We start from the raw sequence: 21,788 nt of genomic DNA, 5'->3' as shown, positions 1-21,788 counted from the left end.
ACTTAGTCCAAGTAAATCCCTTATACACACAAATGCAGTCGAGTTCCCCATCTCTCTCATTACTACCTTTGTTTTGCTACAATGCAATACCTGAGAATGTGATACCTTTTATCCTATATTTATTTACATTATTATATATATTAGCACTGAGTTTTTATATTGTGACCTTGTTTTTAAATTTGCTACCTTGGCTATTTTGTCCATTTTGTATTAAAAATAATAGGGATGTAATTAGGGTATTGACTCTTCTTGCTGACTGCTATTTGGCAGGGGGTAAGTGGCTCTGTTGCGACCAGCGTCTTCTTTTGTTCCCAAATTGCATGTTTGAATGGTGTGCAAGGTGGGGGTACGTCTTCGTGCCACCCCCCACCCACTCACTATATAAATTGGGGGGATACAGGTATCTGCATCTTGGTTTGGTGGGCAGAGACCTATAGCAAATCTTCTATATCCAGTGCAGAGTGCAAATGGGCAATAAACACTTTACTTTTTAAGCGCTCCAGTCTGTCCATTTTTGTTATATTCTGGCCTGACTTTACCAGTCTGAATATTAGAAACTCACATAAGTGTCTAAACTGGCAATGCATTTGTGTCTGGCAAGTTTCCAGACTCCCTGCAGTAATCTGTACTCCACCATTCACTGGATAACCATAATATTTAGTTGGGCATGCCACTGGTGTTTCAACATGCTGGTCTACCAGAAAAAAAGGTAAAACAAAGGTAATACATAGTAAAGAAACTTATAATAGTTCATATAATGACCAGAGTGGGTTGGGCCATGACTGTCACAAAAGTTCTGGTACGAAAGATCATGCAAAAAAACAAAAGAAAGCACAATTTGGTGCTCTAATCTGTAATTTCATAATTATGTCTTGCTCCTTTAACTATTACAACAATAGATTTGTAGCACTTCTCCCCCATTTTATTATAAAATATATTTTTACAGCAGGACAAAGGTTCAGCTGAAAATGATGTCCCAGCAGTAACTTTGTAATTGCCAGACTGACTGATGTCATGCCTTTCTGTATGGTTGTTATAGGGAAGCACTTGTAGAGTTAGAAACATTCTGAAAAGCATAGAAGTAAAGAACAAAATCAGTTATTTAATTTATTTTAGCCATACTGGGCAGAATTCAATTTCCAATATACGCATGCAAAATATACCATGTGTTAAACCACAAGTGGTATTATTATTCCATATTTCTTCTATATCATATACACTAGAAAGTACAAATACAAAGTATTTCTTTGATGCCTGAAGAGGCTAGTTTTCAAACAACATTAAAATCAATATATAGAACAAAAGGTACCAGTGAAAGAAGTACATTCAAGCTTTCTTGATGTCTCTTGTTATTGATTCATTTTAAATTTAAAGAACTGGAAAGTATTATGGTGACAAATAATTATATTCTAAGAATTCACAGATACATTCTACTAGTACATAGGGACTTTATAGCAAGAGGACACCTTCCTACTAAATAAAATATTGAAATGATTTTTTAGCATTGTAGAACTGTGTCAAAAGAGTATGTGCTAGTGCAAAGCAAGTAAGTAAACAAGTAGGCATACACTATAATCCCAGTTTAAAGACAGGAAGGCTCTTTTATGACAGTAAATTGTACTAAAAATCGACACAAAGTTGTGCACCTATCAAGAATGTTCATAAAAGTGACTTGTGCCTAAACTTGTTGCACTTGCATCTACTTGTGAGAGTTCCAATGCACCCACCCAACTTGCTTTCATATTGTACTGTATGCAACTGTATATATTGACACAAGGAAACCCTAAAATTAGCACCTCCCTGGACATGGTAAACCAGGCTGCTCCTGCAGGTAGTGTCTTTAGCAATGTGAATTGCACGCTAATGCTGTTTCGCTGCAAAAATAAATCCCATAGAATCTAATGCATGAAAAAATTGTTGTGCGTCAAAAAAAAAACTTTTTGATGATAGACTTGAATGCATTTTGGAAAATTTTCACTGTTTTGCGAATATTTGGCAAATCGAAATGGGTCAGATTCGCTCATCACTACTTAGCCGATATTGTTATGCATTGTGCAAAACTATGCAGGATGCAAGGCATCATAAAGCCTCAGGGACGGTACAATTCTGGGGAAAAACACTACATAGTGGATGAAAAACATAGTGAATTGCACCATGCACTGTATTCATAAATAAGACGTTAAGGGGCCCATTTAATAACTACTGAATTTTGATTTTTTTTTTGTCCACAAATCTCTAAAATGTTGTGGTTTTCCCATTTTTTTAAAAACTCAAAAAATTATGAGCTTTGTTTTGTGTAAATCGCCAAAACCACTAATACAAAACGTTGCCAGATAAAAGTTGAGCCCAATAGAAGTTAATGGGAGCTGATCTGATCCTATTGGACCATTTTAAATCAATTCAGACTTTTAGAGGTTTTCATATTTTTTTTTGCTAGGAATTTTTAGGTTTTTGAGGTATTGTATTTTTTAGTGCATTTTTTTCCATTCATACTTTTTTTATTCAGATCTTTTAATGCATTTCATAACATTCCTAGTTTTAGAGTTTGTGTGTTTAGTCATAATTTCAAAAACCTCTAAAACAGCTAAAATTCAGGCTTTGATAAATAGGCCTCCACATGTCAAAAGAACCAAGAGCTTGCCCTGCTGCTTTTATAATCTAATTGAGTGGACTAGAAAAAAGCCACAAAGTGCAACCACTCATATACAGTATGAGTCAGAATGTACTCAACACAAAATCAATGTGACAAGCGATCTAATTTGAATGTGGGTGCCATGATATTGAAGTAGATTACTTAAAGGGGAAATATAACCATTTGTTGCCATGAGTTCATTAAGTTGGGCTTATGTAGAAAAGGTGTTTAAACACAGTCTGAAATTCCAGATTCCAAATAAATATAATTTTTTCGACACAGACACATCTGGTTCCACAAATTGAAAAAAATCCATGATTATTTTATCTATACTCACTGAAACCAGTGCCCCATGGGATTTTAATTGTTTCATGCAGGAGTCATCCAGGAACAGAAAACAAAGTGAGCCATAGGAGCCATTATATACATTTGAGCTGTAAATGTGATAGTTCTGGTTCAGGAAAGAGAGAATAGATTTAATATTGAAAACAGCAAAGATGTCTACTCAGTACTGTAGAAGGTTGCAGTAATATTAGCAGGAACAGATGAGGTTCATGCTTTAGTAGTTGTTGCTTGAGACACAAATCTATTTGTTCACATATAGCAATAAGGCATTTCTTGCTATGGTGTTGATAATGCTCAATAATGTGAGAAGGGTAATGAAAGATTAAGGCAAAAACAGCACCCACAATAAAACAAAATAAATGTGCTAGTTCCTGGTTTACTATTGTTTTAATTTGGTGGGTTAACCAAAAGTAAAACTAGGAAGACGGTTAAGAGATCCAAGGTGAGATTCTAAGTTAGTGTAGTGGTGATAGGTCAATATTGGTACCAATAGCAATTCTGCATACTGTACATCATTCAGTAAATACCAAGTGAGTGAATGTTACCCCAAAATTAGTGTACAAGGAAAAGAACTGAAAAAAAAGTGAGGGCTGCTACAACTTCAAGCAAACAATAATGCTGCTTCATTAAAGATGGGAGTGGAGATATATTATTAAAATTAAATGGCCTGTAATATCCAAAACAAAACATAACTCATTAGTATTCACCGACCATAAAAAACTGGAGATAATTTACTAATTTTCATAAAGCTGAGTTAATAGAGTACAACAGAGGATGCAAGAATTGAACAGTGTAAGCCTCAAAGGGAAATCATAAATAAGGATTTGGATGCACCTAAAATGACTGTGGGTGGATGTACTATTTTAATTCTACATTTTGATTAGGTTGTCAAAGTGGATATAACTGGCAGAGATACAACAACAAAAACAAACCTTTCTAGCAGCCAAAATGAATTAATATACAATTAATATAGATATTGGTATGTATAGTTTATATATACAGTATGAGTGTATAAATATTTCTGCATATGTATGATTGTATACTCTATGTGCATTCAAGGGGTTGAACTTGATGGACTTTGGTCTTCAGCCCAACTTAATGATGTAACTATGGAACACATTTTACCACACACGTAACTGGGTTGTAAATATGAGTAAACAGTGTCGAACTGGCCCACTGTGATACCAGGAAAAGTCCCGGTGGGCCAAGGTGTCATTGTGCCCTCATGCTGCTAAACATTTGACCTATTTCATGGCCATTCCCTATTTCTATGAGAACAAAGAGGCTAAACAGATGGGAAAAAAAGAGTATAGTATGTAAAGAAAAGAGACAAGGAGAATAGAGGTTGAGTGAGAAGAGGAAGAAAAATAGTACTAAGAGTGGGCCCCTGGTCTAAGATTAATTAGTGGGACCTGGTCAAAGGTTTTTGGGTGGGCCCCTGGTGTCCCAGTCCGACACTGTGAGAAATACATTGTTTATATCCACATTAAATTCTTTTAAACTCCCGGTTAAGAAAACACTATGGGGCAAATTCACTAAAGTGCGAATCGTTTAATGCTAGCGCAGATTCGCCAGCATGGCGTCATTTCGTTACTTCGCCGATTTACTAACGGGTGCTGGCGTAAATTCCCTAGCGAAGTGGACCTACTCTAGAGCTACTTCGTACCCTTACGCCAAGCGAAGTTGCTCTAGTGGGAAGGGACGTAACTACGCTAATTCACTAACTTGCGCATTTTACTGAACGTTACCTCTTGCGCCAGACTTGCCTTTGCCACCTCAGACCAGGCGAAGTGCAATAGAGTAGATAGGGATTGCTTCAAAAAAAGTAGAATTTTTTTCCAAAAAAATGCTGGTGTATTTTCCTTTTTTAAGGGTGAAAAAAAGATGGTAAATTTTTTTGGGGGTACCCTCCTTCCCCCTACATTTCCTAACATATGGCACCTAAAGTATACAGTGGGCACGTGTAGGGCAATATAACAACTCTATTTTATTTTATGAAGCTTTCCCAGGCTTGTGTAGTGTAATGTATTTGCTGCTACATATACGTCCATTGTACTTAACTTGGCGCCGTATACAAATTAGGCATCGCTAGCGTAACTTCGCTTTCCTTGACGAATTAACGCTAGGGCAACTTCGCTACTGTTCACCTCCCTGAGCGCAACTTCGGATTTTAGTGAATAAGCGGCACCCTGGCGGAACTTCGCCTGGCGAAGTGTGCCGATGCCTGCACTAGCGCAACTCCGCAGGTTAGTGAATTTGCTCCTATGTGCTTTACAATCCAAAAAATCTGGTCCAAAAGCCACAACATATTTTTCCCTTTAACACTAAGGGGCAGATTTATCAAGGGTCAAGGATTTTAGCGCAAAAGCTTTGATCGAGCGATCGAATAAAAGTCGTTCGAACGATTTTAAGCGATCGATCAAAGGATTTTTATTCGACCATAAAAAACTTAGAAAAGGGGGAAGGTCCCCAAAGGCTTACATTGGACTTTAATTTGGTGAAGTATGAAGTCGAAGTTTTTTTTAAAAAGACAGTACTTCGATTATCGAATGGTCGAAAACGATTTTTACTTCGAATCGTTCGAATCATTCAATTTGATCAAATTCGATCGAATTTGACCAATTCGATGGTTGATGTACCCAAAAAATTACTTCGAAATTCGAATATTTTTTGATTCAAATTATTCACTCGAGCTTAATAAATCTGCCCCTAAAAGTGTGCATCACTCTTGCCTTGAAGTGCAAAGTGATAAATTAATGACAAGATTGAGCAGACATTGATGATATTCACAAAGATGCGTATTCAACCTGGGGCTGAAACTCGGCCTGCGGGAAAGCGAGGGCCAAGCATCACTCCCTCTGCTGTTATCTGACCCTTACCTTGCCTGCACCTGGAACCATTGTGTGAGCCTGGGTTACAACTGCAGGCTGTGTCAATAGACTCAGCAGACTTTCACCTAAAAAATTTGCCCAGATGTAATTTTTATGCCCGATTGTGCCAAGTGCAAATCTGTAGAGATGGCGCGAACTGTTCGCCGGCGAACTTGTTCGCGCGAACATCGGGTGTTCGCGCTCGCCGGAAGTTCGCGAACGTCGCGCGACGTTCGCCATTTTGGGTTCGCCATTGTTGGCGCTTTTTTTGCCCTCTCACCCCAGACCAGCAGGTACATGGCAGCCAATCAGGAAGCTCTCCCCTGGACCACTCCCCTTCCCTATAAAAACCGAAGCCCTGCAGCGTTTTTTCACTCTGCCTGTGTGTGCTGAAGAGATAGTGTAGGGAGAGAGCTGCTGCCTGTTAGTGATTTCAGGGACAGTTGAAAGTTTGCTGGCTAGTAATCGTTTTGATACTGCTCTGTTATTGGAGGGACAGAAGTCTGCAGGGGTTTGAGGGACATTTAAGCTTAGGTAGCTTTGCTGGCTAGTAATCTACCTTCTACTGCAGTGCTCTGTATGTAGCTGCAGTGGGCAGCTGTCCTGCTTCTGATCTCATCTGCTGACTGCTGCAATAACAGTAGTCCTTGTAAGGACTGCTTTTATTTATTTTTTTGTTGTTTTACTACTACTACTACTACTACTACTATAAGAGCCCAGTGCTATTAGTCTAGCAGTGTTGGGGAGTGGGACTGGTGTGCTAATCTGCTGCTCCTAGTAGTTCAGCAGCACCAACTTTAATTTTTTTTTTTTTAATATTCATTTTTTTTTTATTTTACTTTTTTTTATTTTACTACCGCTGTAGTAGTGTATAAGTTGACCTTTTAGGCATTATTTGCCCTGTAGGCATTTTTTGCCCAGTGTGTTATTCAACCAACTGCCATCTAGCTGTGTGACCTTGTTCACATTCTGTCTAAATATCCATAATATTACCGTCTCCAGAAAAAACACCGGAGTGACTTTTTTCAAGCAGCCATAATATATTTTACGTAATCCGTATCCATCGCTGTATTAGTGTATAAATTGACCTTGTAGGCATTATTTGCCCAGTTTTTTTGGCCGCAGCCACTGAAGCACAGAGGCCAGAAAAAATATGCCATATAAATGCTGAAAATAGTCATTTTTTGCCATACGTTGACTCAACGTATATGGCAAAAAATTACTATTTTCAGCATTTATATGGCATATTTTTTCTGGCAACTGTGCTTCAGTGGCTGCGACCAAAAAAACTGGGCAAACAATGCCTACAAGGTCAACGTATGGCAAAAAATGACTATTTTCAGCATTTATATGGCATATTTTTTCTGGCAACTGTGCTTCAGTGGCTGCAACCAAAAAAACTGGGCAAACAATGTCTACAAGGTCAACGTATGGCGAAAAATTACTATTTTCAGCATTTATATGGCATATTTTTTCTGGCAACTGTGCTTCAGTGGCTGCGTCCAAAAAAACTGGGCAAACAATGCCTACAAGGTCAACGTATGGCAGTTGTTTAAAGAGAACAGTAGATTACTAGCCAGCAAAGCTACCTAAGCTAAAATGTCCCTCAAATCCCTGCAGACTTCTGTCCCTCCAATACAGAGCAGTATCAAGCAGATTACTAGCCAGCAAACTTACTATCATCTGTCCCTGAAATCACTAACAGCTCTCCCCCTACACTATCTCTTCCAAGCACACACAGGCAGATTTTTCAGATACATTTTTGCCCTTGATCCCCCTCTGGCATGCCACTGTCCAGGTCGTTGCACCCTTTAAACAACTTTAAAATCATTTTTCTGGCCAGAAATGTCTTTTTTAGATGTTAAAGTTCGCCTTCCCATTGAAGTCTATGGGGTTCGCGAACCGTTCGCGAACCGCTTGCATTTTTGCGCAAGTTCGCGAATATGTTCGCGAACTTTTTTTCCGACGTTCGCTACATCCCTACAAATCTGTGCTTGAACAGATTGATGCAGAGCTCCAGGGAAAACAAATTGCATTATGGGTAAAGAAAGTGAGTTCCATCCAAAATTGCACTTTGCCTATTGCACTTGCATTCATAAATGAGCCCTTGTCTATGTCAAAATGCATGCTGTTTATCCGTGATCTAGACTCCTGTTCAGTATTATGTCATTTAATGATTAATGAGTGTTCCACTGCATATCTGGCAAAAGTGTCATGTTATAACTGTATACATTAATTAGCAGCCGGATGAAGATAAAATTTACTTGACCTGTTATGGGTGATTCAACATTACCTGATGTGCTGATTGCATTTGGGGAATTGACTCATTTGTAAACAGAGAAGACATCCTATGCATTTACTTGCTTTACTTTGAAATATAAAATTACAGAAATGTGATTTAGGTATTGATAGATATTTGCAAGAGCGCTAATCCAATCAGTGAAATGATTACAGCAGCCCAAGAACTGATTTTGTAAAGCAAACATTTTATGAGAACATAGCAAACCACAGGAGCACTGGGAAAAAAACAATTGTGATCCTTTGCAATGCTTCATAAAGCATTGAGTAGCTGAAAATGCAGCTCTGGGCGGATTCAGACGCCTATTACAGAGTGCAAAGTATACTAATAAAAGTCACATATCATGTATTCACAAATGTGTACTGTATATTATGGGTCATGGTTCTGCTAGAAGATTTCCAATTCCACAGCCAATTCCACAGTGCCATGTTGCTTAATATTAAACATAGTTGTATGCTGAATACTTCTTGGAATAATATCCCTCCTAATAATGATCCTAAGAAATAATCTCTGGTCCTGTATCCTATAGCAACCGATTGGACCAGTTTTAAGATGCTATTCTAATTAGCTGCTCTATGGTTCCCATGGGTAAACTGGCATGGTCAAAATTTCCTGTACGACAAAACTGCTGACTACATTCATGAAATCAAAACTGCTACACTTACCAATCCTCTTTAATAACTAATTGTTTACAAAAGCAGCACAGCAGAATCTCTATAAAGGTTTGAAAGTCACCAGGAACCAACCTGGCACTAGTAATCCCTCATTGTAGCTGCTTCTGTTTTTGTAAGCATTTTGTTTTATTTCAGAATACAGAATTAGATAGAGTGACAGATAAAGACAACAGAAAATATATCTCAGTCAATATATTTTTCACTTCTATGGCTTATGTCATTTGGTCTGCAAAGCTAGGAAATATTTATTCCATGATATCAAATAAAGGCTATTTGGTAAAAAGTGGTGAAAAAAACCTAAAAAAATATAATTGTCTGGGTTTTTTGCTGTTATAAAAAAAAACTGAGGTTACAAGTACAAAGTTGAACTGGCTAAAAATTATATTCAAAATATAATCTTTTGTTCTGCTCCCCATTACAATTCTTCATTTGTGCCCTTTTATATTCCTGGCTATCTCCTCCATCTTTTTCCTCCATTCACATTCAGTACTGTCTATTGTCTTAAACGTTACTATCTTGCTGCTACTTTCCTCTGGGATTTTATTATTGAACAATCTCTCTACCTCTTCCAAAAATATCAGATCCTACCTTTTAGAGAACTAGAATAATATTTGGCCCAGTCTTGGCATTTTAGAGCCAATTCTCAAATCTTTGTGTATATAGGCAGGGTTGTATTTAACAGCACCCCAACAAATGGAAGTGATGTCACACACTTCCGGTAAATGTCACTTCCTGTTATCTGCACAATGAGCCCTGTACCCCTCACCCCTGGCACCACCGCTATATTAATGCAGAAAGTCTCCCATGGCGGCTGTGGGGGGATTTTTATTGTTCTATGCAGTATGCAGTTATATAGGCAATCAAGGGCAGCCCCCACCAAAAGCTGCCACCCCAGGCACAGGTCCTTCGGTGCGTATATATATAAATATGGCCCCTAGTATATGGGGCAGGGAGCTTCTTCCCCCATGATTCTTTGTACACTACTATTTATTGCAATGTTTGTCTTCCCTTTATTACTTTTCTCTACTGTTAAAATGTACAGCATTGGAAAAGAGGGAGAAAGTAAAGAGTTTGTTTTCAAGAGAGAGAGAGAGCGAGAGAGACAGCATTTATTGACCTGTTTATGTGTGCTGTATATGCATATATGTATGTAACATAGTAACATAGTAAGTAAGGTTGAAAAAAGACACATGTCCATCGAGTTCAACCTTTTTTTTATATATATTAACTACCTATCTGCCAGTTGATCCAGAGGAAGGCAAAAAACCCATCTGAAGCCTCTCCAATTTGCCTTAGAGGGGGAAAAATTCCTTCCTGACTCCAAAATGGCAATCAGACTAGTCCCTGGATCAACTTGGACTATGATCTATTACCCATAACCCTGTATTCCCTCACTTGCTAAAAAGCTACAGTATCCAACCCCTTCTTAAAGCTATCTAATGTATCAGCCTGTACAACTGATTCAGGGAGAGAATTCCACATCTTCACGGCTTCAGGGGTATGCTCAAACTCCTAAATATAAATATTTTCCAAATAAATCTTTTGTTTACAAGTAATTATGATTAAGGTTGAAATAAAACTTCCCTGCAGTAGTAACCACTTTTGGGTCATGCAACCAAATGCTGATCTAAATTCTTAAATTTTGTTTATCTAGAGTACAATTTATATAAATCATTGTATTCAGCTGTTCATGCAATACAGGGGTTGTTCATCTTTGTAAGGTAAGGCTGTTACAATCTAAATGGTTCATCTCCAAATATTTTCTGTCTTGTCTAAAGAGGCAAATGTAATTTGCCTGCAGAAGGATTTAATGAAGCTATTGATTTTTACTTCAGTTCGAGGTATTTAAGGTTTTTTTTTAAGATGATAACAGAGCAACACAGCATTATTTTAACCCCTCTGTTACCAGATCTTTGTGTAGATTCTGCAATGTAATGTTTGTAACGCATCACTGACATTTATTTAATATGTGAATGTGGACACAGACTTAAAGCAGATCATGCCAACTCTTGCAAAATATATAATGCATATTCACTGTATTAAGGCCTGTCCTTTAGTTTGTCATTTTAGAGATTGCATTAACGTTTGCACGTGTTTTCTAAGAACAGCTTTTTGTTGCCCTTCCCCTTCATTTCAAGGACGTTGGTGTAAATTGCAGTGTACTTACTTTTATGAACATACACAACTTTTTAAAAATGACACAACAAAAGAATATAATGTACCATATCCTCCAATAATCTGCATACTCAGATTTGATGAAAATCAAGAAATTACACCAATTGTGAAAAAAATATTGCACAGTTCAGTTTTCCAGAGCTTTAAATTCACATGACTTTAAGGGGGTTATTTATTAAAAGTTGATTTGTGTTTTCTTAAAAAAACAGGAGATTTTCTATGGTAGTTTCATTAAAAAATTTGGATTTTCAGTAAAAAAACTTGAATTTTTCAAGAATGATTATGCTCTGAATCTGCTAAAAGCCCAAATCTGAAAACTTGATAAATTCAAAGTATTTGAGGATTTTAGCCTATAAACTGGATAAATTTGTGATGTTTGAGTTTTTTTTTTCTCAGATTGCATTCAATCAAGCTTTTTACAAACTGATTGTTTCATAAATAAGCAAACATTTGAGTTGTGAGTTTATTCAAGGTAGAAAAAACCCTCATAAACTCGAGCTTTGATAAGTAACCCCCTAATGGTTCAATTTTGGTACATCTAAACTGCAAAAAGTGATGGGATTTTGTTGCATGCAGGAATCTCTAAACAAATGAGCACATGCGTGTCTTTGAGTCTGTTGCTGGTGGAGGCCTGAGACTTAAAGCTGCCTCATTCATCCCTGTGTATACCCTGTGTACACGAACCAGGGCTAGGAATTTAGTTTACATCAATGTTTATGGTTTGTGTGAAATTAACAATTATATGTGTTTCTGCCCTATATAATTAACTGATATAATAGAAAGGAGGACCAGCATTCCAATTCTGTGTGCCACTGTAATATAGTTAAAGGGATCCTGTCATGGGAAAAAAACAATTTTTTTTCAAAATGAGTCAGTTAATAGTGCTGCTACAGCAGAATTCTGCACTGAAATCCATTTCTCAAAAGAGCAAACAGATTTTTTTTATATTCAATTTTGAAATCTGTCATGGGGCTAGACATATTGTCAGTTTTCCAGCTGTCCCCAGTCATGTGACTTTTGCTCTGATAAACTTCAATCACTCTTTACTGCTGTACTGCAAGTTAGAGTGATATCTACCCCCTTCCCTTTTTCCCCCCCAGCAGCCAAACAAAAGAACAATGGGAAGGTAACCAGATAACAGCTCCCTAACACAAGATAACAACTGCCTGGTAGATCTAAGAATAGCACTCAATAGTAAAAACCCATGTCCCACTGAGACACATTCAGTTACATTGAGAAGGAAAAACAGCAGCCTGCCAGAAAGCATTTTTCTCGTAAAGTGCAGGCACAAGTCACATGACTGGAGGCAGCTTGGAAATTGACAAAATGTCTAGCCCCATGTCAGATTTCAAAATTGAATATAAAAAAATCTGTTTGCTCTTTTGAGAAATGGATTTCAGTGCAGAATTCTGCTGGGGTAGCACTATTAAGTGATGCGTTTTGAAAAAAAACATGTTTTCCGATGACAGGATCCCTTTAACTTAATCAGCATAAAGGAAAAAAAATATATTCCAGTGGCCCACAGAACTGGAGTGCTGATCCTCCTTTCTATTATGTACAATATCAATTGACCATGCACCCAGACATCAAACAGGTCAGATTGCAGGCTCTTTTTGTGAATAAAGTACCCACTCTTGTAAATTATAAGGATATTATAAGTTACTGAGGAGTTTCTTGACCATATAAAAACACAAGTCTGAAGGCCTATTGTTTTTATACAGGTCATGGAACTCCACGGTAACTTCGAATATTCTCATATTTTGAAACAGGGGGTAATACACAAGTTTCAGTGAGTCATGTGACAGAAATGACATCACTACTCACTGTTTATAAGGATATAATTTACAAGATATGCATGGCTTTTGTTTATTATATATATATATATATATATATATATATATATATATATATATATATATATATATATATAAAATATGTATTTAGATCATATTTAAATATTACACTCAGAATGTTGGAGACAGAACTGTTACAATGAATTTTCATTCTCCTGTACCAAATGCAATTCAGCTAGAATGCTTTAATTTTGTGATTAGTATAAATGATACCAATATGCTGGCTACAGAGATCAGTGTTTCATTGTGCTGGCAGTATCACTAGACAATGCTTGTGAAAGAGGATGTTTAAGGAATGTAAATGTCTGCCTAGCTGATTCTATTTGCTGTTCTAAGTCGAAAGCTTCTCCCTCCATCCAGATGCATGAGATAGGTAGAAGGTGATAAAGCTGAGGTATATGACTCCTGTGCTGATGTTTAGCAACCAGTGAGCCATTTTGGAGGAGATTTCTATGTTTTCTGCTTTGAATCGATCCCCTGAAGGATATTTGCTGAGTGCTAGGCTTGTTAGCTCAATAGAAAGACAATACTGCAAGGTATTAACCCTTGTGCCGCCAGGGGGCACGGCAGCCAGTTATCCGCAATGCATTGAAACAGTAATGCAGGGAAACTCTCTCTCCCTATCACGTATCTGTATCACGATTCACGACACATGGATTTTCTTTGCGATGGACCCTCCATATACCAAAACAGCAACGAATCTGTTATATTCCACCTCCCTAACATTCTCTTATTATTAATGCGACACCTGAAGCAGTGTTGGTGACAGATCCTTACTCCTCATACAATGTGCGACCTTACAGCTAACTACAACTCCCAACATTCCTTGCAATTGGGGGAGGGTGGGGGCTGTAGAGCAACATGAGCCGGGCATATCCCTGAGTGAATACCCAGACATAGGATTCTTGTAGAGGGGGTAAAGGTAATTGGCACAGAGGCGCTTTGGGACGGTGTTAGGGCTGATAGAACACACGTGATTTGTATCCACAAGAGAAGTCTCAGGCAGCCGCTCTCTGAAAAGGCAATGTGTCAGTCAGTGAGCGTGGCATTATGGGTTAAGGAATGGTGTGAATGTTGGCCTGCCAGTGTCAGGGAACAGCCTACATACAGAAAGATAGCGGCGATTACTCTAATATCGCGTTTCCTATAAAAATCGCAACTGTCAGCCATAAGGGTCTGCTTGGTGCCATTGCCATAGATCCATTGCACTGCTGCCCAAAACCATCTCCCCTTACTCTCCCCCCAGGCAGAGTGGAGCAATCCGACGCTGCCCGTTTCCAGGGTGAATTCCTCCCCCTCCCCCTCTCTCTCTCTCTCTCTCTCTCCCACCTCATCCATCCAGCCGCTATTTAATTAATACAGCCAAGAGCATGCCGGACGAAAATATATCCATATCCATATACACACACATTCATAGATAACTGAATAAAAATAGAGTGTTATGTGCAGCAGTGCCAGGACCTGGTAGCGACCGGGGAGAGAACCCGAGAAAGCAGAATAAAGAGCTCGCTCTCTCCGGCAGCAGCAGATGTGTATGACTATGAATCCATTGCTTCAGCGAGAGGTTTGTGCGGCTGCTTGAGGGCTGGACAGAGCTGAGCCAGTAATCAGCACCGAGAGCGTTGGACAGCTCCCCGCACTGTATCCCCCTGCCCCGCATTACAGCTGGAGGTGCATCCCAATGAAGGAGCCTTAGATCAGCTGCACTCACACATATCGCTGCTGCTCGTGTGCTGGAAGCAAACGGTGCTCTCCATTAGGCTGCGGCTCTCATTTTACATTTTCTTCCCAAGGATTTTTTTTTTTGAGTCGTCAGGCGTAACGTTGTCATCTTTTATTTCTCTCCCCCCCCCCTCCCCTCTTGCAGGAACGACTCCTTCGGAACCTGGTCCACCCAGGGATGTAAAACAGTGTTTACCGATGCATCCCATACGAAATGCTTATGTGATCGTCTCTCTACCTTCGCCATTTTGGCTCAGCAACCTAGAGAAATAGTAAGTAACAAAGGAACCATACAGACTTTTATGCACAGCCGGGACATGTTACCTTTTGGGCGTACAGTCCCTTAAATACATAATTGTTTAGCCAGATGTGAGGAGATTATTCAGGGAAGCAGAGTGTCTTATGTGTGTTTGTGCTCTAACTCAATTAATCACCACAAAGGATCCAAGTCTCTGGTGTTGTAAGTGGGAATGTTTTATTCTTAAAAGGCAAATATACTGTATGAGAAAGCATTCAGGTCAGCTGGGCAAGATGGCAATGTCTGCTATACAGAAAATTATCTCCAAAGACTGGGAGAGCATACCATATAGTAACCATTGCAAGGTGAAGCCTAGATTGCCTAATAGATTGCACATCTTTACTAGACACTTTTATTGTGCCCATTTTGCCTTACTTTTTATGACTTACTGTAAAACCACAGGAAAAAAAAACCAATAAGGGGGGAACAATTGCAGCATTTGAGCATTGGACCACTTATCTTCTGTAGATATATGCTCAAACCTGCCCTGAGAATGGAGACAGACACATTCCATGTGTAACTCAAAGCAGAATATATTTGTCCTTTAGTTCCGTTCTGAAGTAAATTGGTTCCCCATATGGTAAGTATCTGTTAACTGCAGGGAAATACAATGTGAAGTGTGAATGCTGTAACCTGGCCTACAGTCAAAGTTGTAAATGCGTATGATCACCACTCTAACAAATGCTGTTGTTACAAATGAGCTGAATTTTTCCTTTGGAATTATTGAATGCATTGACATGACATTTCATTTTTTCGCATTCGGTTTTGAAAAGGGAGCTAGAAATCAAGGTTTGTGGATTGTTTGGTATGGCTTAAAAGTTTAATGCAAGCAAAAGGGAGGGTGAGTAAAGGGTAGGCATGTTGTGTAGGTAAGTTAAAAAAAACTTTAGTTGTTTCATGTTTATGTCTAATACAGTGTTATTGTGCTGACACTAAACCACATGTGCAACTGCTACTTAAATGCCTTGGAATTCCCAACAATGGGCATTTAAAATTTGCATTCCAAAACTATACTAAAACAAAAGTTTTACAAAACTTCACTGACTGATATTGAACATTTTATCTTTTATTCAACAGATCATGGAATCTTCAGGTACTCCTTCAGTAACTCTGATAATTGGCTGTGGTTTATCATGCTTGGCCTTGATCACCCTTGCAGTTGTATATGCAGCGCTATGGAGGTATATTAATATATGGATCTATTTAAGTGTCTCATGTACAGAACTACTGCATTTTAAATCAATGTTTTATCTTAGGGGGATATGTGGTTATCAAATAATTATTTACAACTTGCGAAAATGCAGTTACATAATGTCAAGTCTCCTGCTTTGTCAAGGTGTAGTGCTTATTTCCTTAATACATACACTCAAACCAATCGCAATCGATATTTATGTGGCCTGTCCAAGTGGTGTTCCAAATAAACCATCACTGAGACACAGGTAGAATGTAGGTGAAGGAGATCTCTGTAACATGTCTTTGTTCTATCAGGTTATTAAGTAGATTTACTGTATCACATGATATAATAATAGAGATACTTTTACTGAGAAACTTTTTTACCCTTAAAGCAAAGTTAGCACAGTGCTCATGAAGCTGAAGTAGGGCATGAACACAAAGTTAGGTTAGAATAGACTTCACTGCTGGCATGATATTGATCCAATAGATAGGCTTTACCACGAATTCTCATTGTGCATTCTCTTAGTAGTGTAGTCGGTATTGGCTTGTGCCAGCAAATCAGAAGTATTTCCTGCAGTACTAATAAGTAGGTATCTAATTTAACACATCATTATATGGCTGCAGCCACTGGAAGTTATCATCACACCAAACATTTTCTTTGACTTTATTGCAGCACAGCAAAATTCATACTTGGGCCCCAGACTTTGCCTAGTGTATTTAATCAATTTAAATTTTAACACTCTTGGGAAATTATGCATGCAACTTTTTACTGTATGTTTCAAGGTAAAATACTGTATGTTTTGAATTGGTTTTAGCAGAGCACAAATTACTATTGTAAATGATAACTGAAGACTCTCTTTGCAGGCAGCACACCATATTAGTTTGAATGCAAATATCAAATAAAATTATACTTACTATACTTATAATTACTGTAATTAAAGCTGGCATGACATTTGGTTACTCTAGCTTCATTATCAATAGGCACCACAAGAGAAGAACATAAACAATTGTGGATCACTTTAAGCCTGGATACTGTTACATGTGGATACAGTATATATGACTCAATATGATCTTTATTTATGCTTCCCAGTGCATATACCTGTGTTTCCTACAATTCCCAATTCTTACTCATTATATTGACTCATTGCTAGTGACTAACTTTAAGGAGTGAGATGAGAAGTTGTGAATTGTTTAGCTATATTGGTCTCACTAAAAAAAAAGTACATCCATGTGTCCTCGGCCTCTCTGGTAGCATACCTATTAAAGGAAAACTATACCTCCAAAATGAATACTTAAGCAACAGATAGTTTATATCAAATTGAATGAAATATTAAAGAATTGTACCAAACTGGAATATATATTTACATAAATATTGCCATTTTACATCTCTTGCCTTGAACCACCATTTCGTGACTCTATCTGTGCTGCCTCAGAGATCACCTGACCAGAAATACTACAACACTAACTGTAACAGGAAGAAGTGAGGAAGCAAAAGGCAGAACTCTGTCTGTTAATTGGCTCATGTGACCTTACATGTGGTTTGTATGTGTGCACAGTGAATCGTACGATCTCAGGGGGCGGCCCTTATTTTTTAAAATGGCAATTTTCTATTTATGATTACCCAATGGCACATACTACTAAAAAAGTACATTATTATGATAATGGTTCATTTACATGAAGCAGGGTTTTACACATGAGCTGTTTTACTCAGTATCTTTTAATAGAGACCTACATTGTTTGGGGGTATAGTTTTCCTTTAAGGCTTTAGGCCTCTTGGATTTAACCGTCTATATATATTTGCTCCTTGTGCTTTTGCGTTATCGCCTGTAGTAACCGGTATGTAAGCATTCTGTCATATTCAGCAGTGCTTTTACCACATTTTCTTCTTGTTTTAAGGTTCACTTTCACATACTACAGTCACTACTGCCCACAGGCAAATTCACCCAGTGTTGATAAATTACCCCCTTGTCTTTTCTCTCTACCCTCATCCATTTACATCTTTCATCCTCTCATCAACTTTATTTCTTTTTTTGCTGCTGTTTACCTCTGGGATTTTGTACCTGTATCCATCCATAAGGAAGGCTCCTTCAGTCTCCACCCTCAGTCTCAAAGCCTTCCTTTTGGAAAACTATCACAGTATATTTACTTGGCATTATTGGGCCAGTGACACAACCATTTTGAATGGCAGCACCCATCAACCTCCTATTTACCCACCAATTTTGATTGTAATCACTATGGAGCAGGGACATCCTTCACCCTGTGTCTCATAACATGTGGGACTTAATTGCTGAACCTGTATATATTAAAGGGTTAACTAATGTGATCTTTGTTTCCTCTGTTGGTATTATTAAAGCTTTGCAAGTATCTACAGGACTACACAATATCACTATAAAAATAAAGCTCAAGCTCCTTAAAATACAGTTCTGTTGTCTATAACTACACATGCAGGGGGTTATATATCAAGCTCCGAATATCTGAACCCTCAAATAATTTGTAGTTTTTGGAGCAAAGATAAAAATTTCGAATTTTTCGAGATTTATTAAAGTACAATGGTCTAAAAACTCAGAATCTGAAACCCCGGCATCTAAAAGCTCTCCAGGCCCTGTATAAGTCATTGGGGAAGGTTCCAGTGTCTGAGCTGATGTCCATACTGATATCTGATGATTTTGGGGTTTTGGGGCAAAAAGCTCAGAAAACTCAGAAAAAACAATTCGGAGTTTCTTCTGGCTTTTTTCTGGCTTTTTTTTTCATAAATAAGGTCCATTTGGGAATTCTGAGTTGCTCGAGGTTTGATATTAGAAATACTGAGATAAATTCGGACCTTGATAAATAACCCCCACAAAGTTGTGCTAAAGCTCTCTCAGAACCTGGATGTGTATTAGATTCAGCAGTGTCACTAATCAAGAGACTAAGCAATTTGCCTTTAACCTCTGGGATTCTCAAAGCATGACAGTTTGTAGTCAAATATAAAAATTGTTGAAAATTCATAAGCGCTGTCTGCCTTGACTCTTTTTTATTATAATTAATAATTATAGACTGATTTAAACTATGAGTATTTCCTTCGAACCAGTCATACAGTATTAGGACTTTGTTTTTCTCCAAAATACAGTTTCCTAACAAAGCAAATCATAAAAGAGATCATAAAAGAATCTACCTTAATAGCTTCTGAGATGCTGCTTGATATCATATAGTTTAAAAATGCACAGAATTTAAAAAGCTTTTGCCATGGCAGTGTAATTATAATATGTTACAGATGCATATATAAAATGTCATATCTGAAAATTAGCAAATTTCATCTTTTTACCTACTGTCATGAAGAATTAGATTTATTAAGTTCGAGTTGTTTATAAATTTGTTTGTAAAAAACAATTCTTTTTGCAATCACTATTTCTTTCCGATTCTTAGCATATTTACAAAAAACTTTAACTTGATCATGATAATTCACAGAAATAAACTTGAAGCGGAAATAACATTGTTCCATTTTGTTTTACAAATCAAACTGTTTAAAACTAGCTTAAATATTGAAAATACACCCCCTGTTAACTTCTTTAAAGATTTGCCAGGTTTTTTGTTACCAAATGTTACCATGCAAATTTTTACGATCTTGTTAAATCGTGAGAAAACTTGAATTAAAAATCTTAAAGTGAGGTATTAAAGCTTATTGTCTTATATATTGCCTTTTCCATAAATAGACAGTAAAATCTTGTGCTTATGTTTTTATAAATAGGAGCAATATTATCTATAGCCAATAATTGTACCCTATATTCACAAAGGGTAATTTTGTGTGAGATACTCAATGGCAGTTACCATTCAGGTTGTGTGTGTCCATTTTTGTTTGAAACATTGATATTCTTTGTCACTTCCAACACACTATTCTTTCTACCATCTATTGTCAGCTTTTAAGTATTATTCCAATACTGATAACTCCTGTATGGAAACAAAAGACCAAAGGATAACATGAAGAGTCACTGTAACCAATAGAGGATCTAAATAATAATAAGGAATGTTTGCAGTGTATAAATAACTGGGACAACAGGCAACATAAAAGAATGGAAGTAAATGGTTGCTAGAGGTAGTGCTCAAATTCCATGGATAGCAATTAGCTACTTTTAAGAATTGCATTGATTATGGACAGCATGCATCAGAGCTGAAAACTACAAAATACATTTACAATAGGAAAGACAATAAAGCAGATTCAGATAAAATTATAACTTACGGATTGAGTTTTGCTTACTCTAAAAACTTGAATTTTTAGAGAAAAAAACTAAAAATCAAAATCCTAAAACACTCCACCTAAAACTAGTCAAATTCATGTAAAAGTCAATGGCAAAAGTCCCTTTAACCATTTGAAGATGTTTTTTGCCTTCACGATTTTCATGTGTTTTGGGGTGTTTGATGCTGGTTTTCTCGAAAAATTTAAGGTATTCATTTTTCGAGTTTAACTATTAGTAAATTAGCCAGATTGGTGGATGGGAGTTAGGTCGAGTTTGTTTCTGGTAAAATATGGGGAAAAAATTAGTTTGAGTAAATAACCCCTTAATGTATGTATCATATAATTTATAAAATTATGAATTGTAAATGCAGTGCAGAAATAAACAATGAATATTGGAGAAACCTACATAAAACAAGTGGAATTTGCCAAACCTGTGCATGATTTTGATATAAACACCACTTTTTCATGCCAGATTTTCTTTGCTGCCTAAAATTGTCCCTTTAATAGCATTCTTTTTGGCCATATACAAACCATATAAAAATAAATATGTGTTTTTTAAATGCACATAATACATATACCAGTAAAAATTTTTATTTATCCTTCTTTGCAGGTACATCAAGTCTGAGAGGTCTATAATTCTTATAAACTTCTGTTTGTCCATAATCTCATCCAATATACTCATTCTTGTGGGCCAAACACAGATACATAACAAGGTAAGGTTAATATGCCCCTTAATTTAATAGTTTTCCTGTTGGTTTCGTTAATGATTTTCTTGTTGGAATAAATTGTTTACACAAAATATCGTTGAATATTTCTCTTTGGCTTAAGACATAACCCATAGCTAAATGAAGATGCCTCATTTAAAAAGTATTTGTTTCTGCATAAATAAAATGATCCTCCACTTTTTTTATGATAAATCTCTAGCGCTTTACACGTTTAACGACTTTGATATTTATTTATGCGTTCCTAAACATGTCAGATTTTTTTACCTCAACATAAAATTATCTTTTTGGATATAAGTGTGGGATGAGGGCTATAAAAGAACAAGATAACTTGACTGTCCACATTTATGGCAGGGTTTTACAACATGCAATAATGTTGCTTGGCTAAACAAAATAAATTAACGCAAGCTATTTATCCTGTGAGTAAAAATCATACTCTTTTCCTCCTGAGAAATGTATCCATTTGTTATCTAGCTGTGTTAAGAAATGGTAATTGATATAATTATTTGTTTCATGGTGCAGTAAGGTGCAACACAGTTAGTTACCCTCTGTGTAATGGATTAAAAAAACAAATTTCTTAAAGGAGATTAGATCTTTCTTTCTTTCTTTCTTTCTTTCTTTCTTTCTTTCTTTCTTTCTTTCTTTCTTTCTTTCTTTCTTTCTTTCTTTCTCTCTGAAAATTAAATTGTGTTGTTCCTGCATCGGGATGTATATATACAGGCTGATTTGGTTACATACATTATAGCACTTTATATTGCATCTTTCGGTAATATACATACAAGACATGTTGCTGTGTAGATGTCTATAGTTTT

The 21,788-nt window shown here is 37.0% G+C and overlaps 1 protein-coding gene across 5 annotated transcripts in view; it reads left to right on the top strand.

Moving 5' to 3' along the window:
• Window positions 1–21,788, top strand: part of LOC108716926 (adhesion G protein-coupled receptor B3) — a 490,100-nt gene that overhangs the window by 349,380 nt on the left and 118,932 nt on the right. For all 5 annotated transcript variants that reach the window (XM_018263507.2, XM_041563155.1, XM_041563156.1 and 2 more), the window contains 3 exons: window positions 14,716–14,842; window positions 15,946–16,049; window positions 20,865–20,967. In XM_018263507.2, the coding sequence (XP_018118996.2) occupies window positions 14,716–14,842; window positions 15,946–16,049; window positions 20,865–20,967 (334 nt within the window). The remainder of the gene's footprint in view (window positions 1–14,715; window positions 14,843–15,945; window positions 16,050–20,864; window positions 20,968–21,788) is intronic.

The sequence above is a fragment of the Xenopus laevis genome, chromosome 5L (genome assembly GCF_017654675.1).
Source record: "Xenopus laevis strain J_2021 chromosome 5L, Xenopus_laevis_v10.1, whole genome shotgun sequence".
NCBI lineage: Eukaryota > Metazoa > Chordata > Amphibia > Anura > Pipidae > Xenopus > Xenopus laevis.
The sequence above is the reverse complement of the archived record's forward strand: the minus strand, read 5'-3'. Positions and strand labels throughout refer to the sequence as shown.